The following is a 19,672-nucleotide window of genomic DNA, read 5'->3' on the forward strand; positions in this document are numbered from 1 at the left end:
GAAATTGGTTCAGAGGCTGTATCTCGGCCAGACTTTGAGCAATCAAAACAAAAATTGGTAGACTTGATCAGGACCATGATCTGAGGGGCCATGTAAAATTTGGGAACAGCGCCACCTACAATTCATGAGATCTGGAAAATTATGTTGGCCAATAACTTTTGAACAATTTGGCAGAAAATCTTGATCTTGGTGTCTATGGATTCCTTGGGCCATGAATCCATTGATAACAAATTTGTCAACATCGGATGAACCTCATGCTGATTTTTACTCAATAAGCTGCAAGATTCTGGAAATTGATAATCACATTTTTAAAAATAGTGTTCACAATCCTCCCATGATTCTGAATAGACAATTAATAATATATATATATATATATATATATATTTTTTTTTTTTTTTATTATTTTATAAAAATCTGTTTGAATAAATGATTCAATGACTCTATTATAAAGATGTCACTTGTTTCATAGATGAATCAACGTTTTTGAACAATTCTTTGTAATGAATGAATCAATGACAATTACATTTTTAACTATCATTTGTTGCCACCTACTGGTGTAACTATGTAATTGATGCAATCTTTATTTGTAGTATCAAGTTACTTTCAAAGGGTAATATACTTAGTTCTATATATACTAAAAATATACTATTTTGTTCACTTCCATTTGGGATGGGGGACTGGTTGTCTCCCTCGGTTGTGAGGAGTTTGGGTTTGCTCCCTCTTTATTTATTTGTTTGTTGCTTTATTTTTGCAAAATGGTCCACACATGCAAAGTTGGTTGATACACTCTAAAAATGCTGGGTTAAATATGGACAAACCCAGGGATTGGGTTGTTTTCACCCAGCCACTTTTTTTCCAACCAATTTTGGGTTATTTATTTTTTTTTTTTTAGCCAGCAATATAGTAATATAGTAAAAGGCATGTTTTTGCTCACTCCCAAATAGGGGCAAATTTGTGGGGTAACTTTACCAGACCAGAGACTCATATATTAAATCTTGTGAAAAAGGGCATAATAGGTGCCCTTTATCCCAGCCTGCTGGGTTTGTCCATATTTAACCCAACTTAGGTTGTTTTTAACCCAGCATTTTTTAGAGTGTAACACAACTGCAATAAAGTAACAGCCTATAGTTAACAATTACTTGTTTACAAAGTGCCATGGGAAGTCAAACTATCTACTTAAAACATGTTAATTCTTGGAATAGAGCCAACTGAAGTTTAGTCAATAATTCAAGAAGATCTGTGATTCTAACTTGTACTTGGCCTTATGGAAAAGTAGTTCTTGTAATTGTTTAACAATAGCATTTGTTGAAATACGGATATAATTACAGCTAGACCATTGATGGCTCCTCATTGCATGCTTAGGGCAGTGTTAACTTTTTTTCTCTTTTTTAAATCTATTGCCTTAACCCTTTAACACGTACGATCACACCGGTGTGATCAGTCTTGGCATGGCCCCAGGAGTGTACGATCACACCGGTGTGATTAGAACCTTCAGTGCATTACGTGATCAACTGCCAAATTCAAATGTTCGTGCGCGCTTTAACTGGCGCTAAACCAGAGACGGACGCGCACAGTGCTTTTCATATCACATATGCAGTGTTTTCAACCAAATAATGTTCATTTCAGGTTTCAGACATTTAAATTCACATGAGTACTAACTAAACAATATATTTAGAGTTAAATACACGATGTCTATAGAAGCGGAAATAACCCTTTCCATTATAACTTGACAGCACGTTTAATTCATATCAGATATACATTGTGAAAGTAACTTAAAAGCTTACTCCATTCTTCCCCAGTTCACAGGCACAGTTACTTTAATGTATTTCGGGAGAAGTGGATAAATTCACGGCTTGTAAATCCAACAGATCCGATTCTCTGCGTGGTGCAAACTAACATGGCGGCGCCCATCGCTCATATGGCTCAACTAACGCGATTGTTATAATTATAAAGGTGTTTAAACAGCAAAACACATCCACTTGCACATATTTGGCAATCGGAATATTAGATATTTCATGTTATATTTAACAAATTTGTGAATATTTTGAATAAAAAAGGAAAAATTAAATGAAAGCAGATCATCATTCATACAGTGCTGCGGTGTGTCACCTAACAAGCAATGACGCGTCACCATGGAAACCATAAAGCGACATGTTCTAAATAACGGTCGCCTTAAAAAAACTCACGCTGGGGGGGTCAGACAGAATATTTGAAACTTACGTGCGAAAGGGTTAATAGATTATATATTATAAATTCTTGAACAAGTTAGTTAAAATGTACCCCAATAAATACCATAGAATGTGATAAATTTGTTTTGCGGTGTTGGCGCGTCTGATTAGGGTCGACACATGGGGTGATGACATCATCGTTTCAGAAAATATACGGATTGCCCCGTCAACACGATAACGCCAAAGCAGCGTTTTCAAATTTTTCCACTCTGGGACCCGGTTTCAAAAAATACCGGATTCACCTTTTGAAAATGCCGGATCCGTGTGGACGAAATGCTATCCGATTAAAAAAAATAATAATAATAAATGTGTGCGGTTTCACTGAAACAGTCAGTATTCAGAAGTCGTATTCAGAAGTTTCAGAGGCACATGCACAGTGCAATGTTGACACGCATTAAGCCGTGCGCAAGTTCACATCTTTAGTTGTAAAGATGTATGCCAACAGGCACTGGCGTTTGGATGCCTTCGTCATGATATTGGAAATCTTTCCGTTTTAAAACAAGAAGGGGAGCCAATGGATATCGCACTTTGCGCGAGAGGTATGCCGGTGAAAAAGTCTCATCCTCGGTCAGTATTAACTACAGAAATTGAAAGTAAAAAGTGACGGAGCTGTCTGATGCTGCATTAACGGAGCATTCTCAGACGAATTTCAACATAATATGCTGATAACTGTTATAGTATATAACTGTCTTAATTTATTCCATTATTTCTCTTGTGGCAGTGCATAGGCTTCTGAAACAAATGCGAATAACAGTATTTCATGTTAAACAGGTTTTTTTTTTTTTTTTTTTTTTTTTTTTTAAAGTCGGTGCTTGAAGTAAAGCTGCGCTTAATTTTCATTTGTGACTGCGGAGTTAGTAAATATTATAGCCTACACTCTTAATAATTTTAATTTTAAGGCCTATAATTCATTGTATAGTAGACCTAAAAAATGTTTAAAACATTTTCAAAGATGGCTAATAGCCTAATTTTTTTATTATCCTAATTTAATAATAAAAGAAGCTGGAACTAATTATCATAATAGACTGAATGTAACAGGCCTACATTAATTGGAAATGCCAAATCCTCTTAATATAGCCAAGATTTGATGCTTTTGACAATATCTCTGGCTATCGTCGATACATGATCATTGTCTGTCTGTCTATTCTACACAATTTTTGAAACTTTGCATTGTTAGCAATTCTTGTGTTATTGCAACCTTAAGATGAATCGCTTTGTTGTAGCTTTGGTTAAATGCTAAATGAATTGAATGTCAATTATATTTGTTGTAAGGGCAAGAACACCCACTGTCACTATACACCATTGATAGGTGTCTTCAACAGCTGCAACATTCCACAGTCATGTGTTGTATTTAAAGTAATGAATTACTTAGTTGTAGTCATGCAGTCCTACATTTAATGATGATATTGATTCTCTTCTGTGCAGACTACTCTCCGAACTGGAGTGTCCGTCTTGGTGGCCTTTTGGCAAACTGCCATGGAAGAGCCACCAGGAGGCCAAGTCTGAGGCAGCTGCCAAAGTGCCCTATACTAAAGTTTCAGGCAAGGGCCAAAAAGTCATAATCAGCATTCCAGCTATTGTCTCCCGTGTTGGAAACTCTGGAAACATGAAACCAGGTAGCCTGGTGGTTTTGGTCTCTTCTCTGGAGGTTCAAGATGCAAATGGACAGCTCCTTCATTGCTTTGAGAAGGAAGAGGTGGACGATATCCATGTGCACAGCCCCTACGAGATCAGTGTTCGTCATCGCTTCATTGGGAAACCTGACATCTGTTTTAGAGTTCTCTCTGCCAGGATGACTGAAGCTTTATCTGTATTGGAGATGAAGTACAAGAAGAAAATTGAGATTACACATGACTATGCAGCATTTCAAGCAACTTTGGCAACCAGACCAGGAAGCCCAGAAGGTGGAGGAAACATTTGGAGTGCAGGTGATAAAAAAATGACAGTAAATTACCATTTCTAATTCTAATAAATTTTGTATTCTTAAAACTTTGTTTACTCAAACGATTCTCCACTTGCAGCTAGCCACCAAAACTTTGTTTCTTTGCCCATTGTATTCTTCTTTTTGTATAAGTGGAAAAAAAAAAAAAAAGAGCAAGCAGTTTATAGAACAGTTGTTCTCTACGCTCTTGGGGATCCACTGCTGTGCACATTTTGTATTAATATTTTGTGCACAGTTTATTCAGTTCATGGAGCTCTTTCCTTTCAAGCTGATGATCTGAATCAGGTGTGTTAAATAAAAAAGACAAACAAAATGTGCAGAGCGGTGGGTCCCCAGGACAAGAGTTGATAACCACTGAACTGTGATATTTAAATATCAATACAGAAATACCTTACAAGCATAGTAACTACAGCTGCACATAAGAAAACTCTTAAATTCTGACAATGGATTGACATTACACTGAAAGTCATATGGTATTTCTACCACATGGTGGCAGCCATGCTCCAACATCTAGTGAAGGTCATTAAATCCCTAAAGAGATCCCATTGTGCGCTTCTTAGTTAATATTTACCAAAATTTTTCTAATCCTAACAACAAATCTCAAGGAAATGTATGAGCTCATTCTGTGTCACTTCAGGTCATGGACAGCAAACGGAGGTGCCAGTGGAGGTGCCTGCTGGTGAACTGTCACAACTTCAACTTCATGTGCTTCAGCCCACTGTAACTGAGGCAGAGGCACAGGAGCTAAAACAGGTTTGAGATCAGTTTGGTTGTCATTTCTTACACAGACAAATACAGATAATCTTCAACAGTACAGTAATGGGCAAAACTTTTGGCAGTGACAAATTTTGTGTTTCACAAAGTTTGCTGCGTCAGTATTTGTAGCATTTCTATGTTATAATGGAAAACGACGATAAGCATTTCATAAGTTTTAAAGGCATTTATTGACAAAAACATTAAATATATGCAAAGAGTAAATATTTACAGTTTTGACCCTTCTTCTTGAAGGAATCAACCCAAATAATTAATCAAAAGTGTAATTAAATTACACTGAATAAGAACCGTATTAACCGCAAATGATCAGAATCAAAATTTCTGTATTTTATTAATTATTCGTTCACTGAGAAATTAAGCTTAAAGTATTTTACCAATTCTGGACAAAATATTATCCTGTGGCCACTGAAATAATATTTTGTTATGATTATTAATTATGATTATGAGCAAAGTAGCGTGAACTTTGTTCAAGGCAGCAATTTGGTAAGCACAACACAAGACACTTGTATGTATGGAAAATCAAACAAGGCTTTATTGAACTAAATCTACTGAATTAATCTAACCAAAAATACACACACACACACACACACACACATTCATTCAGTTACAGGAAAATGGTGAGGTTATTGTTTGGAGGTAAATGGATTCCCCAATTGTTTAAGTTTTAACAATTTTCTTTGACCGCATCCTGAGAGAATTGGTATACTAGCAATTCAACAATAGTTTCATTTGCTTAAAGGTGCCGTAGAACGCGTTTTCAAAAGATGTAATATAAGTCAAGGTGTCCCCTGTCTGTGAAGTTTCAGCTCAAAATACCCCATAGATTTTTTTTTTATTAATTTTTTTTAACTGCCTATTTTGGGGAATCATTAAATATGCGGCAATTCAGGCTGCGGCCACTTTAAATCCTCGCGCTCCCCGCCCCCAAGCTCGCGACTGCCTTAAACAGCATAAAGTTCACACAGCTAATATAACCCTCAAAATGGATCTTTACAAAGTGTTCATCATGCAGCATGTCTAATCGCGCAAGTACAGTGTTTATTTGGATGTTTACATTTGATTCTGAATGAGTTTGAGGCTATGCTCCGTGGCTAACGGGCTAATGCTACACTGTTGGAGAGATTTATAAAGAATGAAGATGTTTATGAATTATACAGACTGCAAGCGTTTAAAAATGAAAATAACGACGGCTCTTCTCTCTGTGAATACAGTAAGAAACGATGGTTACTTTAACCACATTTAACAGTACATTAGCAACATGCTAACAAAACATTTAGAAAGGCAATTTACAAATATCACTAAAAATATTATGTTATCATGGATCATGTCAGTTATTATTGCTCCATCTGCCATTTTTTACTATTGTCCTTGCTTGCTTACCTAGTCTGATGATTCAGCTGTGCACAGATCCAGACGTTAATACTGGCTGCCCTTGTCTAATGCCTTGAACATGAGCTGGCATATGCAAATATTGGGGGCGTACATATTAATGATCCCGATTGTTACGTAACAGTCGGTGTTATGTTGAGATTAGCCTGTTCTTCAGAGGTCTTTTAAACAAATCAAATTTATATAAGAAGGAGGAAACAATGGTGTTTGAGACTCACTGTATTTCTGGCTGCATCTATAATTCAGATTTTTAATCTCCGTATCCGCTTACATATATTTATATATAATCTACTTTTTAATCTCTATAATGTATAATTCAGATTTTGATCTCCATATCCATTTACATATATTATATATCTTCCAAGGGTTTTTTTCCCTCCTAGGACTTTTTTCCCAGTGCTAGCACGCTGGGTTTTTCTCCTAGGGTTTTTTTTCCACCCCTGGGAGTCAGCCGACATTGTATATGCCATTCTTGTATATGTTACATATTACCACGCTTGTTTGTACAGCTTATTTTTAACCACTTCCCTTTTTTCTGTGCTTCTAATATGTAAAGCTGCTTTGAAACAATTACCAATTGTAAAAGCACTATATAAATAAATTTGACTTTGACTTGTATGTCATTTCCATGTACTGAACTCTTGTAATTCAACTATGCCAAGTTAAATTCAAATTTTCATTCTATGGCACCTTTAAAGCTGCAGTCCGTAACTTTTTTTGATTAAAAATGATCCAAAATCAATTTTCGAGTTGCTGGAACAAAGGACTTTTGGCGAGTCTTTGTCTGTGAAGTTCAACGAAGGTTCTTGCAGGGTTTGAGTGAATTCTTGGACAAGTTTATCGTGCAGTCAGGTCGATGGTCGGTCCGTCGACTTAACGAAGGCCAAGACAAAAAGGTACAATTGAAAGTGAAAGCAAAAGCCACAATCCAATGCATGGCATCGTATTTTGAACAGTCTGTTGGTTCTGCCTTTCCGGGTGTTTTAGCCAATCCGATATGGTTTTGGGTGGGTCCTACGCCCAGTTCTCCTGTTCTTGTATGTAATAAACATATTGTCCATATGGTCCTTTTGTTCTCAAGTTTTTAGGAATTTTGATCAGAACTTAACTTTGCTAGTTCAAAAGCTGTACATTTTACATAAATCAATTTTACACCAAAATACTGACAAACATTCATCCATCACAACCATACCAAACAGTACACGCTTTCTGTAATTGAGGTAGATTTTCTTTTAAATTTACCTGTAATCAACGTTTAAAAACACACAGAAAGAATTACATAGGTTTCAAAAACAAAATAGAAGCATACTTGATACATATGAAATGTGGTGTTTTTGGTGATAAGTTGTCTTTTGGCAGTATTTTCTAAATTGTCTTTGTACCCAAAGAGTAGCTTTACTGTCTGCCAGGAAACTTTGGAATGTCTTTTGAAATGCAAAGCTGGGCAATAAGGGAATGTTTCTTGAAGGAGATTCAAGAAACATTCATGATGGCCTGCTGTGACTTTAATCTCAAGATGTGTCACAAATCCAAGTTTGTTGATCCATTTGTTCCTTAAGGTCAACAAAGTGAGAGAGAGTCTTTTTGATCTGTCCCTACAGTCAATGGTCTCCAAATGGCAGAAATTGGAGAACAGGATCTTTCAGCAATTAAATGATTCATGCAGGTCTTGGTGGGGGAATTAGTTGATTCTCTTTAGAATGTGGAGTGTTTTGGTCATTTAATGTGCTTCGTTCAGTAATAATCCTACATTCTTCATAACCTATATCAGCTTCTGGGCCCATTCCTGATTGATGGCAATCCATTCTTGGCTTATTAGCTCTCTGAGTTAATCACAATTTGTGGGCTGCTTCTTGTCCACTCGGCTTTTGAGGATTGACCGCATGTTGTCTTTGGGATTAAGATATGGGGAGTTGCCTGGCCGCAAATTAAAAATGTCAATGTAATGTTCTCCGAGCCATTTCATTATCACTCTTGCCTTATGACTTGGTGCTCCATCATGCTGGAAAATGCACAGATCATCACCAAATCCTGGATCGTTGGGAGCAGTTACTCTTGCAGAACGTTTTGATACCGTTCTTTATTAATGGCAGTGTTTTTGGGCAGAAATGTGAGAGAGTGCACTGCCTTGGATGAAAATCAATTTGGATGGTCTCAAGATGCTTCACTGTTGGCATGACACAGGATTCATGGTAGTGTTCACCTTTTCTTCTCCGGACAAACAATTTTCCAAATGTCCCAAACAGTTGGAAGGGGGCTTCATCAGAGAAAATAACTTTGCACCAGTCTGCTGCTTATAAATCCTTGTACTTCCTGCAGAATTTCAGTCCTTGATTTTCAGTTTTGAAAATCAAGGAATTGATTTCTTTCAATTTCAGAATTTCAGTTCTGTCCTTGATGTTTTTCTTGGAGAGAAGTGGCTTCTTTGGTGCCCCTCTTGACACCAGGCATTCGTCTTACTGTGTATGCAGATGCGCTCACAAACACCCACTGCCAATATTGAGCAAGCTCTGCACTGATGGTGACATGATCCATAGCTGACATGATCCTGGTGCTTGCTGGACATTCTGAGGCCTCTTCACTGCAGTTGAACCTCTCTCCTTGAAGTTCTTAATAATCCGTTAAATGATTATTTTAGGTGCAATATTCTTTACAGCAATTTTCTTGAATGTGAGGCCACTTTGATGCAAAGCGGTGATGTTGTGATTTTGGCTGCCCCTAAAATGGGTCATACTATTGACATTACCTGAGCAGCTGAATTAAATATGCTAGAAAACCTAGCTCATGCAAGAATGTGCATTGATTGCATGGACCAAGCAAGAACATAATGTAAGTGTTTAAAATGCATGTACAGCAGCAGTAGGCTCCTGTCACATTTACTTTAAGAATTGTCATTGAATAGTGGAAAAGTTCAAACTGTTGTCACACGTATTCTGTTTTGTTTGTTCTTAGATCTGTTTTTATCGACTTTTAGTTTGTATTCATCAGTCACATGTGTTCTTTGTCTTTGTTTCCTGCCACTCATCTGTTTCTATGGACACTCATCTGTTTCTAATCATCATCACAGCTGCTCATCATTCAGTTCATCACCATCATGTATTTAAGTTCCTCCCTGTGCACTTTCAGTTGTCAGTTGATGTTTGTGTATATGTGGACACACTATTACACTTTCCGTTTAAAGTGTAATTAAAGTCATTTTGTATTGGATCTCATGTACCCTTGTCTTCATCCGTCTTCATCTTCGTGACAACTGTAGCATTTTATTTAAATTGAAAATAAGGAATCTCAATCTACATTGAGCATGGCACATGGCTCCAAAGTTTAAAGTTAAAAAGTTAAAAATAACACCAGGGTATCTGGTGCTGGATGTTTGGGCATTACTAAGTGGTTGCATACAGGCTCAAAAGAGCCTGTCCTATGATATTCTGGTCCCTCAGTGGCTGTTTTCTCCATGTATGTGGGATTTTTTTTCAACAGGCAATTTGATTGTTTAGAAAAGTAACAGTAGACCTCTGTTCAACAAGCTGCACAATTTTAGGTACATTTTTTGTCCCCCAGGACTAATGGGTTGGGACAAGTTATGTTTGAGTGTGACACTAAGTGTTACGGTTTTGTTCAAATTGGAATTTAAAAAAAAAAAAAAAAACTGAGTGAACATACTTAAACTACAGTGTGACACAACTGGGGCCTGTAAAAAAAAAAAGACATATGGTCTCAGTGTTGTCATCTGCAGACGGTCGCAGTGCCAGCTGTAAAACCCTCTCAGTGCTCAGCTGAGGTGCTGCACGGTATTCAGAATTCAGGCATAAACACTGATGCAAAACAGTCAACCATTTTTCATTGAGTGCATTATTATGGGGCTGTGTGGAATGGTGCTCTTTGTGTTGAATAATTTCAAAACACAATATTATTGCTATGACCACAGATAATTGATAATCATAGATATCACTTTTCAGTATGGTTTTGGGGTTGAGAAACAATAAAAGCAAACACGTTAAAGGGGTGGTATAAAGCCACTTTTACAAAATGTAAAAAGTCTCTGATATCCCCAAAGTGTGTATGTGAAGTTTTAGCTTGAAATACCCTACAGATAATTTTTTAAAGCATGTTAAATTTGTCACTTTTTGAGAGTGAGCAACAACGCTCTGTTATGTGTGTCCCTTTAAATGCAAATGAGCTGCTGCTCTCAAAAGGGGGTGGAGTTTCAGGAGCTCATGTTGGCATTTAGGGGTGCCTCTGCAGACGCAGACTCACTGAAAATGTCAGAAACTGTTCAGCCTTTTATGTTCAAAACAGAGTCCAACAATGATGGAGCCATTGGTTGTGAGGGAAAGATTCCCAAAGAACCCAGCGCTAATTGGAGCTGAGAGTTTTGTTCTCACGTAGGGCCCTATGAAATCCGTTTTATTTTTTCCCAAATTCCATTTTATTTTTTCCTAAATTCGTTTTTTTTCCATTTTAATTTTTCTGGATTCCTTTTTATTTATTTATTTTTGGCTCCATTTTAATAGTTAAATTAATTCTTAGTAATCAAAAGCATGTCTAATTAATTTAAATAATGAATCTTGTCCAATTTACCAACAATTTAATAAAAGTTTAACAAAAAAATTTACATTTTTTTAGGGCCCTATGATAAACGTTTTATTCGTTTTATTCTAGAAAATTTTGTACATTTTAAAGATAATTCATTAATCTGATGCACTATGAGAGTTCAAAATTAAGAGCTCCAACATATATTCAGTGTGTAAACTGAACAAAGAAAAAGTATTGTACCTGAACTTTAAATAGGGCTCACATCTCCCAAATCCGCTGTTAAAAATAAATCATCCACCCGCCAACTTCCCAAACCTACAATATTCTCTGATTTAGATATCTGCACCTGATCATCACAAAATAATTATTCAAATTCTCAGTGTTTAACACTCTGAGGTCTGACGGTATCGCCGGCGATACCACCGTGGTTTTTTTCTTATCAGTGTGAAAGAGACTCAAAATACTCCGTCAATGTTGCACATACAATTAAGAGTTATACACCATTTTAATCTGTGGAATATCTTCTTTCATTTGTGTACACTCAGAGTAAAAACAGAATTTTGTGCTTTTTGTAAAATAAAGAAAACTAACATGATGCGTGATTTCTCCTCTCCCTCTGAACGAACTCCAATCTGATAGTTCTCAGAAAATGAACTGTAACTTAGTGAATACTAATGACAAAAAAATTACACTTATGTCTAAAAAAACGTTAAGATGTCAGGTTTTAAATCATGTAAGTCAAATCGAAAACAAACCTTCTTTGTTTATGTAATCTGTATGAAAAGAGAGCCATGTCAGAAATCCGTGATTCAGCTCATTATCTGCTAATGCGGCCACGCCCACGGAGCCAGCGCTATTCAGACGCTAATTCAGTCAATACATGCATTTATTATCTCAATCGTGTATTTATTGTCTTGAAAAGTGTTTATCTGGATGTAAAAGTCATGGTTAGCGATCTCTAGAAGACATGCAGTTACTTCCTGTTTACTTGTCTTCTACAGATGAAGTTTAGATGAGTTTTTGTTTCTTTAGCGCCCTCCTGCTGCTGTATGAATTGGAAACTCCATTCATGGAATAGCCTCTTCTTCTTTTAGATGAATTTGTGGACTAAAATGCACAGAGCGCCCTCCGACTTCAAGGATGAATTGAAAACACCAGCGCTCATAGTAATGACAGTGAATATTAAATAAAAATAACTCCTCTGTATAGAAAATTGACATAAGCATATGAGAATCCAATATTTCTCCAAATGTGCATGCTTTTAAACTAAAAGCCTATATTCAGACTCTTTGCATCACAGAAATACATTATATTTTAAAGTATAATATAAAACCATTACTTTATATTGTAATAATATTTTTCTGTATGTTTCATATATCATAATGAGCTTGAGACATCACAGAAGGTTTTTTTTCACAGCCTACCTGACTGAAATGCCTCATTAATATGCAAGTCATTTCAGCTCATTACTATCCAATTCTTTTGTCTTCTCAGGTGAGAATGGCCCATTTTCAGTGGTGATTCACGCCTCCTTGCATACTGTGTTTCTTGGCAAAAAGTGTCTTACAAAAACTAAATCAATATATTGTTAAATATGAAGGAGTAGGCAGCATAATTTTTACATAATTTTGAAGCAAAAACTCTAGTCTACAACCTCCAATACCCTAAAGTCTTATGAACACAGATTTATTATACTTTTTTTGGCCTTATTTCAGTGACTTAAGTTTTTTGTTTTTTCAACAACCACGCATAAATGTTATTCCTTCAAAAACACAAACATGTACATACATGTTCCTCACATATTATTGTAGCCTAGTTTGTGCTGAATACAGTGTAATGACACTTTTTCCATTAATATGTTTATGAACAACTGAAAAAAGCACAAATGTCAGGGCATGTCAAAAGTTCTCCAGGCCCCAAATCAGCCTCAGACTCCAGAGGGTTAAGCATGATGATATGGTAACACATCAAATTTAAGTAGGCTGCTTTTAAATAAACTCAAACTGGGGGGGTCCTTTGTGTTTTATATAATGACCACTAGAAGGTGCTCTAGGCATATGCTTACCTTGATTGATTGTTTTTCCCTAAATAGAAATACGTTGTCGTTAAAAACGAAAGTGACGCACATTCCTTGTGTTTTACCAAATGAGAGTTCTGTGACTTTATTAAAATCAACACATTAATGATTTATCTCTCATCCACCCGTGACCCACCTAGGGCTGGGCAATATATTGCATGCTATTGTCATGCGCATTTGTCAGTAAAGCCGGTTCCCTGATTACCGCTAAATCGCCATCACCTGTTTTCAAATGGAGCGGCATTTAATAGACAGAGCCGTAGATCACTGACAAGCTATGAAATATCGCGTTCATATCGCAAATGAATCGCCTATGGCTCTGATCTACGGCTCTGTCTATTAAATGCCGCTCCGAAAATGCAGAGGAGTAACAAATATATGTATTGTGTTTTACAATAAATAAATAAATCTAAGTCTGCATCACATTTCACATCATATTTCAAATCTGGTGCATACGTACACACACCTGTCTGTTACGATTGTAAGACACTTGCCTTTTTATATCATCTTTCGGCTTGATTTTCTCACAAATGTGTGCAGGCAGATTTTCTCACAAATGTAGTTGAGCAACTTCCTCTTCCAAAATAGCAGATGGCGCTTTGCTATGGGCCAATTTACACTAGTCTCCCGAGAGAAGCCCCGAAACGCGTATTTATAATAATAATAATAAATATAGCTGCAAGCAGCAATGCGGGGCCAAGCACCGAAGGCACCGCAAACAGAGCAACACAGCAAGCAGAGCAGCATTTCAAGCAGAGCAGCACTGTAAGCAGAACAGCACATCAAACAGAACAGCACAGCATGCTGAGCAACACTGCAGGCAGAACAGCACAGCAAAAAGAGCAGCTTTTAAAGCAGAGCAACACGGCAAGCATTTCAAGCACTCAAATGTCTGAGCTGTAGTGCAGTGCGGCAAAAATTGAATGTACATGAAAAACAGCTGGTTCAGAAGTAGAGGTGAGAATGAGCTCAAAATGACCAGAAGCTTCTTGGGATGATAGAGGAATTGAAATGACAACATTACAAACAATTTTATAAAGTTACCCCACGTGGGATTCGAACCCACAATCTCTGGATCATGTGTCTGTCCCTCAACTCTTTGCGCCACTGAGCAGACAGTGTCACACAGCGGTCAGAGTTCAGTAGTTCATGAGAATGAACTCACAATGAAGAGCAACACAGCATACATTTCATGCACTCAAATGTCTGAGATGTAGTGCAATGCAGAGCAAGAAGAGCAAAAAGAGCAGAAATTGAATGTACATGAAAAACAGCTGGTTCAGAAATATAGGTAAGAATGAACTCAAAATGACCAGAAGCTGAGATGAAAATGAACATAGAATTAATAAAAATAGATATATTTCTAATTAAAAGAAGAAAGACTGGTACAATACTTGTTTGGATAATAAAGGAATTGAAATGACAACATTACAAACTATTTTATAAAGTTAACCCACACGGGACTCGAACCCACAGTCTCTGGATCACGTGTCTGTCACTCAACTCTTTGCACCACTGGGCAGGCAGTGTCACACAGCTGTCGAAGTTTAGTAGTTCATGAGAATGAACTCACAATCAAGAATTTTTATAAAAATGCACCATATGTTATATTTATAAATTTTAGTTTAGATCATTCACAGAAACATTCCATATCAGGAACAGAAGCAATTTGTACAAAATAAGCATTTAGCATGCTAAGCTAATTTGAATATGACCTCGCTTGTGTTTGTTGTCTTATGCTGAGACGAATATCTTGGGAATGGTAGCGAATATCAAAAATCCGTTCAGTCATTTCTATGCAGCTCGGTCCAAAGATCATCTGAGCTGATTTTGGACAAAATTGGACAAAATTTGTGGGAGGAGTAGCAAAAAAACTGTTTTTCATTTATTTCAATATGGCGGACAGGGACATTTAAGGAAAATGACAAATGACACATCGTTGGAATTGGCGTTAGCCAGGGAATAAAATGACATAAAGCATACACATTTTGGAAAATGTTTTCAAAAGTTATAAGCGTTTTTGCAAAAAACATTATATCTGTGGAACAGTAGGTGGCGCTGTGTTGAATCTTCTCAGGTACCTTCAGGACCTTCTAAAGGTCACACGTACCAATTTTTGTGAAGATATGTCAAATTGTTTAAAAGATATTGCAATTTATGACAAAATTCAAAATGGCGGACATGTGTATCATCTAATGTTGAGAAAATATATATCCTCGGATTCGGCATGGCCCCATGAATCCATAGACACCAAGATCTTGATTTTCTGACAAACTGTTCAAAAGTTATTGGCCAAAATAGCCATTTTTCAGATCTCATGAACTGTAGGTGGCGCTGTTCCCGAATTTGGCATGGAACCTCAGATCATGGTATTGATCGAGTGTACCAATTTTTGTTTCGATTGCTCAAATTTTGGCCGAGATACAGCCTCTATAGCAATTTCAGGTCGACCTCGTGAACTTCATGACAACATAACTTTTGAACATATATGATTACAAAAAATCTGTTCAGTCATTTTTGTGCAGCTCAGATCAAAGATCATCTGATCAAAGTTTGGACAAAATTGGACAAAATTTGGAGGAGTAGCGAAAAAACAGATTACTGTACTTTTCAAAATGGCTGCTACTGTAATGGGCGGAGACTTAATGTAATATGTTGAATAGCATCAGCATGAAGAGCCAAATCAGATGTACTAAATTACATTTTTCTAGAGCAAATGGTTCAAATGTTATAACCTTTAGAATGTTGAATTTTTGAACTGGTGGTGGCGCTATAGAGTTGGTCCTAGAGACTCCAAAATTGGTCAGATTTCTAGACATGACCATCCCTACAAGTATGCCAAATTTCATCATTTTCTCATGTTCCGTTGATAGGGCTGCCATAGACTCCCATTCGGAAGAATAATAATAAAAGGGAAAACGTACAATTACAATAGGAGCTACAGCCCCTTCGGGGCTTGGCCCCTAATTAAAGCTGCAAGCACCGATGAAAGGGCCCTCGCACCCGGGCTCACCGCCACCCGTTGGCCTCAGGAAAACAGCGAACAGTGGGCAACATGCATGTAAGCGAGTAAATACAGGAGAATTATGGCAAAATCATGTAAAACTGCCACACTTCCTGCTGCCAGCAGGTGGCACTATGACTAACTGAATATTGGCATATAGATATGTTCAGGCCAGGACTCTTATCACACATGTGAAGTTTGGAGCAGATCGGACATTGTATGACTGAGTTACAACGGCTTCCTTTTTCATGGCGAAACATCAGACTTTGTCATGCCGCCACGGACACTCCTTCAGCGAAAACACTAGATCTTCGCAATTTAATGTCGCAAAGGCCTTTAGATTTGACTGACCAAAAATGACATTGATCTGACTAAATCTCTAGGAGGAGTTAATCACAGAGTAAAACATGTCATTTCCTGTTGCCTACAGGTGGCGCTATGACTGTAACAGAATATTGTTATGATGATGTCTTCAGGCCAGGACTCTAATAAAACATGAAGTTTGGGGCAGATCGGACATTGTTTGTCTGAATTACAACAACTTGCTGTTTCATGGCAAAAACATCAAACTTTGTCAGGGCGCCACGGACACGCCCTTCAGTGAAAACTCTAGATCTTCCCAATTTAACGTCACAAAGGTCTTTAGATTAGACTGACCAAAAATGACATTGATATGATTAAATCTATAGGAGGAGTTCGTTAAAGTACAACGTCTGGAAAATGCAAAAAACGGTGAATTAATTCAAAATTTCTGACTTCCTGTTCGGTTTTCGGATTTCGCTCCAAGAGAATTTTTTGTAGGTACTGGGCTGATAAATGTGTGTACCGAATTTCAAAACTCTAGTGTAATGTAGCGAGCGGGGGCTGTACGTTAGATGGCGCTATCGAGCCATTTTGCCACGCCCAATTCCGAAACCCATAACAGACGTAAATTTTCACCACTTCTGACGCGTGTGCAAAGTTTCATGAGTTTTCGAGCACGTTTAATTCACTCCACATTTACTGCACTACAAGATGCCGCTATAGAGCCCCTCCTCCCTGCCCATTTTCAAAGGATTACATGTGCCAAGTTTTAACATTATTCTGATGAATTTTGAAGCAAATCAGGTAAAAATAAGAGGGTGATCTCAATGTATGCTGAAAGTGACACATTTTCTGCTTCCAGCTGGTGGCGCTATGACTTTGAATCACAATAGTCACATCCATGTGATCAGCCTTGTACAACGAAGACTAAGCCGAAGTTTCATCAAAATCAATTAATGCATGCAGAAGTTATAACACTTTGTTTCCCTTTTCTTGCCATAAATTTGTTGCCTCGCCACGGCCAAACCGTTTGAGATATCCAAAATCCGTTTGCAATTAAATAACTTCAATGTGTTAGCAACAAGTTAAAAAAAGTTTGGTGTAAATTGGATAAACCTTTGTAGGAGTAGTAGTATAAAATTCATAGCCTGTTTTTTCAAAAAATTAACATTCAAACAAAAATAGCCGACTTCCTGTTGGTCGGAGCTAATGAATGTAAATTAGAAAATTGTCCGGCTTGATGAGAATAATATGTGTACCGAGTTTGGTGACTGTAGGAAAAACTAACCCCCCCACTTTTGTCAAAAGGTGGCGCTACTGAGCCCCTCCACCACGCCCATTTCTATGACTTTGTCCATGTCTACTGGTTGACTATATTGATGTGTGTGTCGAGTTTCATGCAATTTGAAGCATGTTAAGAGCCTCAAAAACACTCAAGAATATTATTACAGTTTGACCTGTTGCCATGGCAACAATATTTCAAATATCAAAAATCCTGTCATAGGTCTACATCTGCTGTGTATTGACATTACACTGATGAAGTTTGAAGCAAATCAGGTAAAAATAAGAGGGTGATCTCAAAGCATTTCAAAAAGTGATACACTTCCTGCTGCCAGTTGGTGGCGCTATAACTTTGACTCACAATAGTCACATCCATGTGATCAGACTACTACAACCAACACACTCGTGAAGTTTCATAAAGATCAATATATGTATGCAGACGTTATAACACATTTCCTATTTCCTTTTTCTCGCCATAAATTCGTTGCCTCGCCACGGCCAAACCGTTTGAGATATCAAAAATCCCCTGGCAATTTTTAATCATCAGTGTCTTGACTTCATGCTGACCGAGTTTGGTGGCGATCGGATTAATCGTCTTGGAGGAGTATATCAAATTCCAGAGCATGCGTTTTTCAAACAACCGTTAATAGCTGACTTCCTGTTGGTGTGGCATTTAACTTAGAGCACGAAAGTTGTTCGGCCCGATGAGGTCTATATGTGTACCGAGTTTCATACTAATACGTGCAAGCGTGTTTAATATATGGACCAAATTTTCAGACTTTTTTCAAGGGGGCGCTGTCGAGCCCCCCCGCCACGCCCGGGTACCAGCCTCTGCGGCGTCCTAATGGCCGCAGATTCCAATGTGTGTGCAAATTTTAAGGAGTTTTTGAGCATGTTAAGGCCCCCAAAAAGCCCCGGAAGACGAAAAAAAAAAATAAATAAAATAAAATATAGCTGCGAGCAGCGATGGCGGGCCCAAGCCCGGTGGCACCGCCACCCCGGTGGCTTCAGGGCAACTGTGCACAGCGGGCAATAGGCACTTAAAACGGTTAAACATCAAAGGACTATGTCAAATTCACTCCACATTTACTGCACTACAAGGTGCCGTTATAGAGCCCCTCCTCCCTGCCCATTTTCAAAGGATTACATGTGCCAAGTTTTAACATTATTCTGATGAATTTTGAAGCAAATCAGGTAAAAATAAGAGGGTGATCTCAATGTATGCTGAAAGTGACACATTTTCTGCTTCCAGTTGGTGGCGCTATGACTTTGAATCACAATAGTCAAATCCATGTGATCAGCCTTGTACAACGAAGACTAAGCCAAAGTTTCATCAAAATCAATTAATGTATGCAGAAGTTATAACACTTTGTTTCCCTTTTCTTGCCATAAATTCGTTGCCTCGCCACGGCCAAACCGTTTGAGATATCCAAAATCCGTTTGCAATTAAACAACTTCAATGTGTTAGCAACAAGTTAAAAAAAGCTTGGTGTAAATTGGATAAACCCTGTAGGAGTAGTAGTATAAAATTCATAGCCTGTTTTTTCAAAAAATTAACATTCAAACCAAAATAGCTGACTTCCTGTTGGTCGGAGCTAATGAATGTCAATTAGAAAATTGTCCGGCTTGATGAGAATAATATGTGTACCGAGTTTGGTGACTGTAGGAAAAACTAACCCCCACTTTTGTCAAAAGGTGGCGCTACTGAGCCCCTCCACCACGCCCATTTCTATGGCTTTGTCCATGTCTACTGGTTGACAATATTGATGTGTGTGTCGAGTTTCATGCAATTTGAAGCATGTTAAGAGCCTCAAAAACACTCAAGAATATTATTACAGTTTGACCTGTTGCCATGGCAACAATATTTCAAATATCAAAAATCCTGTCATAGGTCTACATCTGCTGTGTATTGACATTACACTGATGAAGTTTGAAGCAAATCAGGTAAAAATAAGAGGGTGATCTCAAAGCATTTTAAAAGTGATACACTTCTTGCTGCCATTTGGTGGCGCTATAACTTTGACTCACAATAGTTACATCCATGTGATCAGACTACTACAACCAACACACTCCTGAAGTTTCATAAACATCAATCAATGTATGCAGAAGTTATAACACATTTCCTGTTTCCCTTTTCTCGC

At 37.6% G+C, this 19,672-nt stretch overlaps 1 protein-coding gene across 1 annotated transcript in view; it reads left to right on the plus strand.

The window, feature by feature from the left end:
- snap47 (synaptosome associated protein 47) overlaps positions 1–19,672 on the plus strand; it is a 129,312-nt gene that overhangs the window by 46,262 nt on the left and 63,378 nt on the right. The window contains 2 exon segments of the mRNA XM_067363646.1: positions 3,654–4,156; positions 4,808–4,923. Of these exon segments, the coding sequence (XP_067219747.1) occupies positions 3,654–4,156; positions 4,808–4,923 (619 nt within the window).

Source organism: Chanodichthys erythropterus, chromosome 16 (assembly GCF_024489055.1).
Source record: "Chanodichthys erythropterus isolate Z2021 chromosome 16, ASM2448905v1, whole genome shotgun sequence".
In the NCBI taxonomy this organism is placed as follows: Eukaryota; Metazoa; Chordata; class Actinopteri; order Cypriniformes; family Xenocyprididae; genus Chanodichthys; species Chanodichthys erythropterus.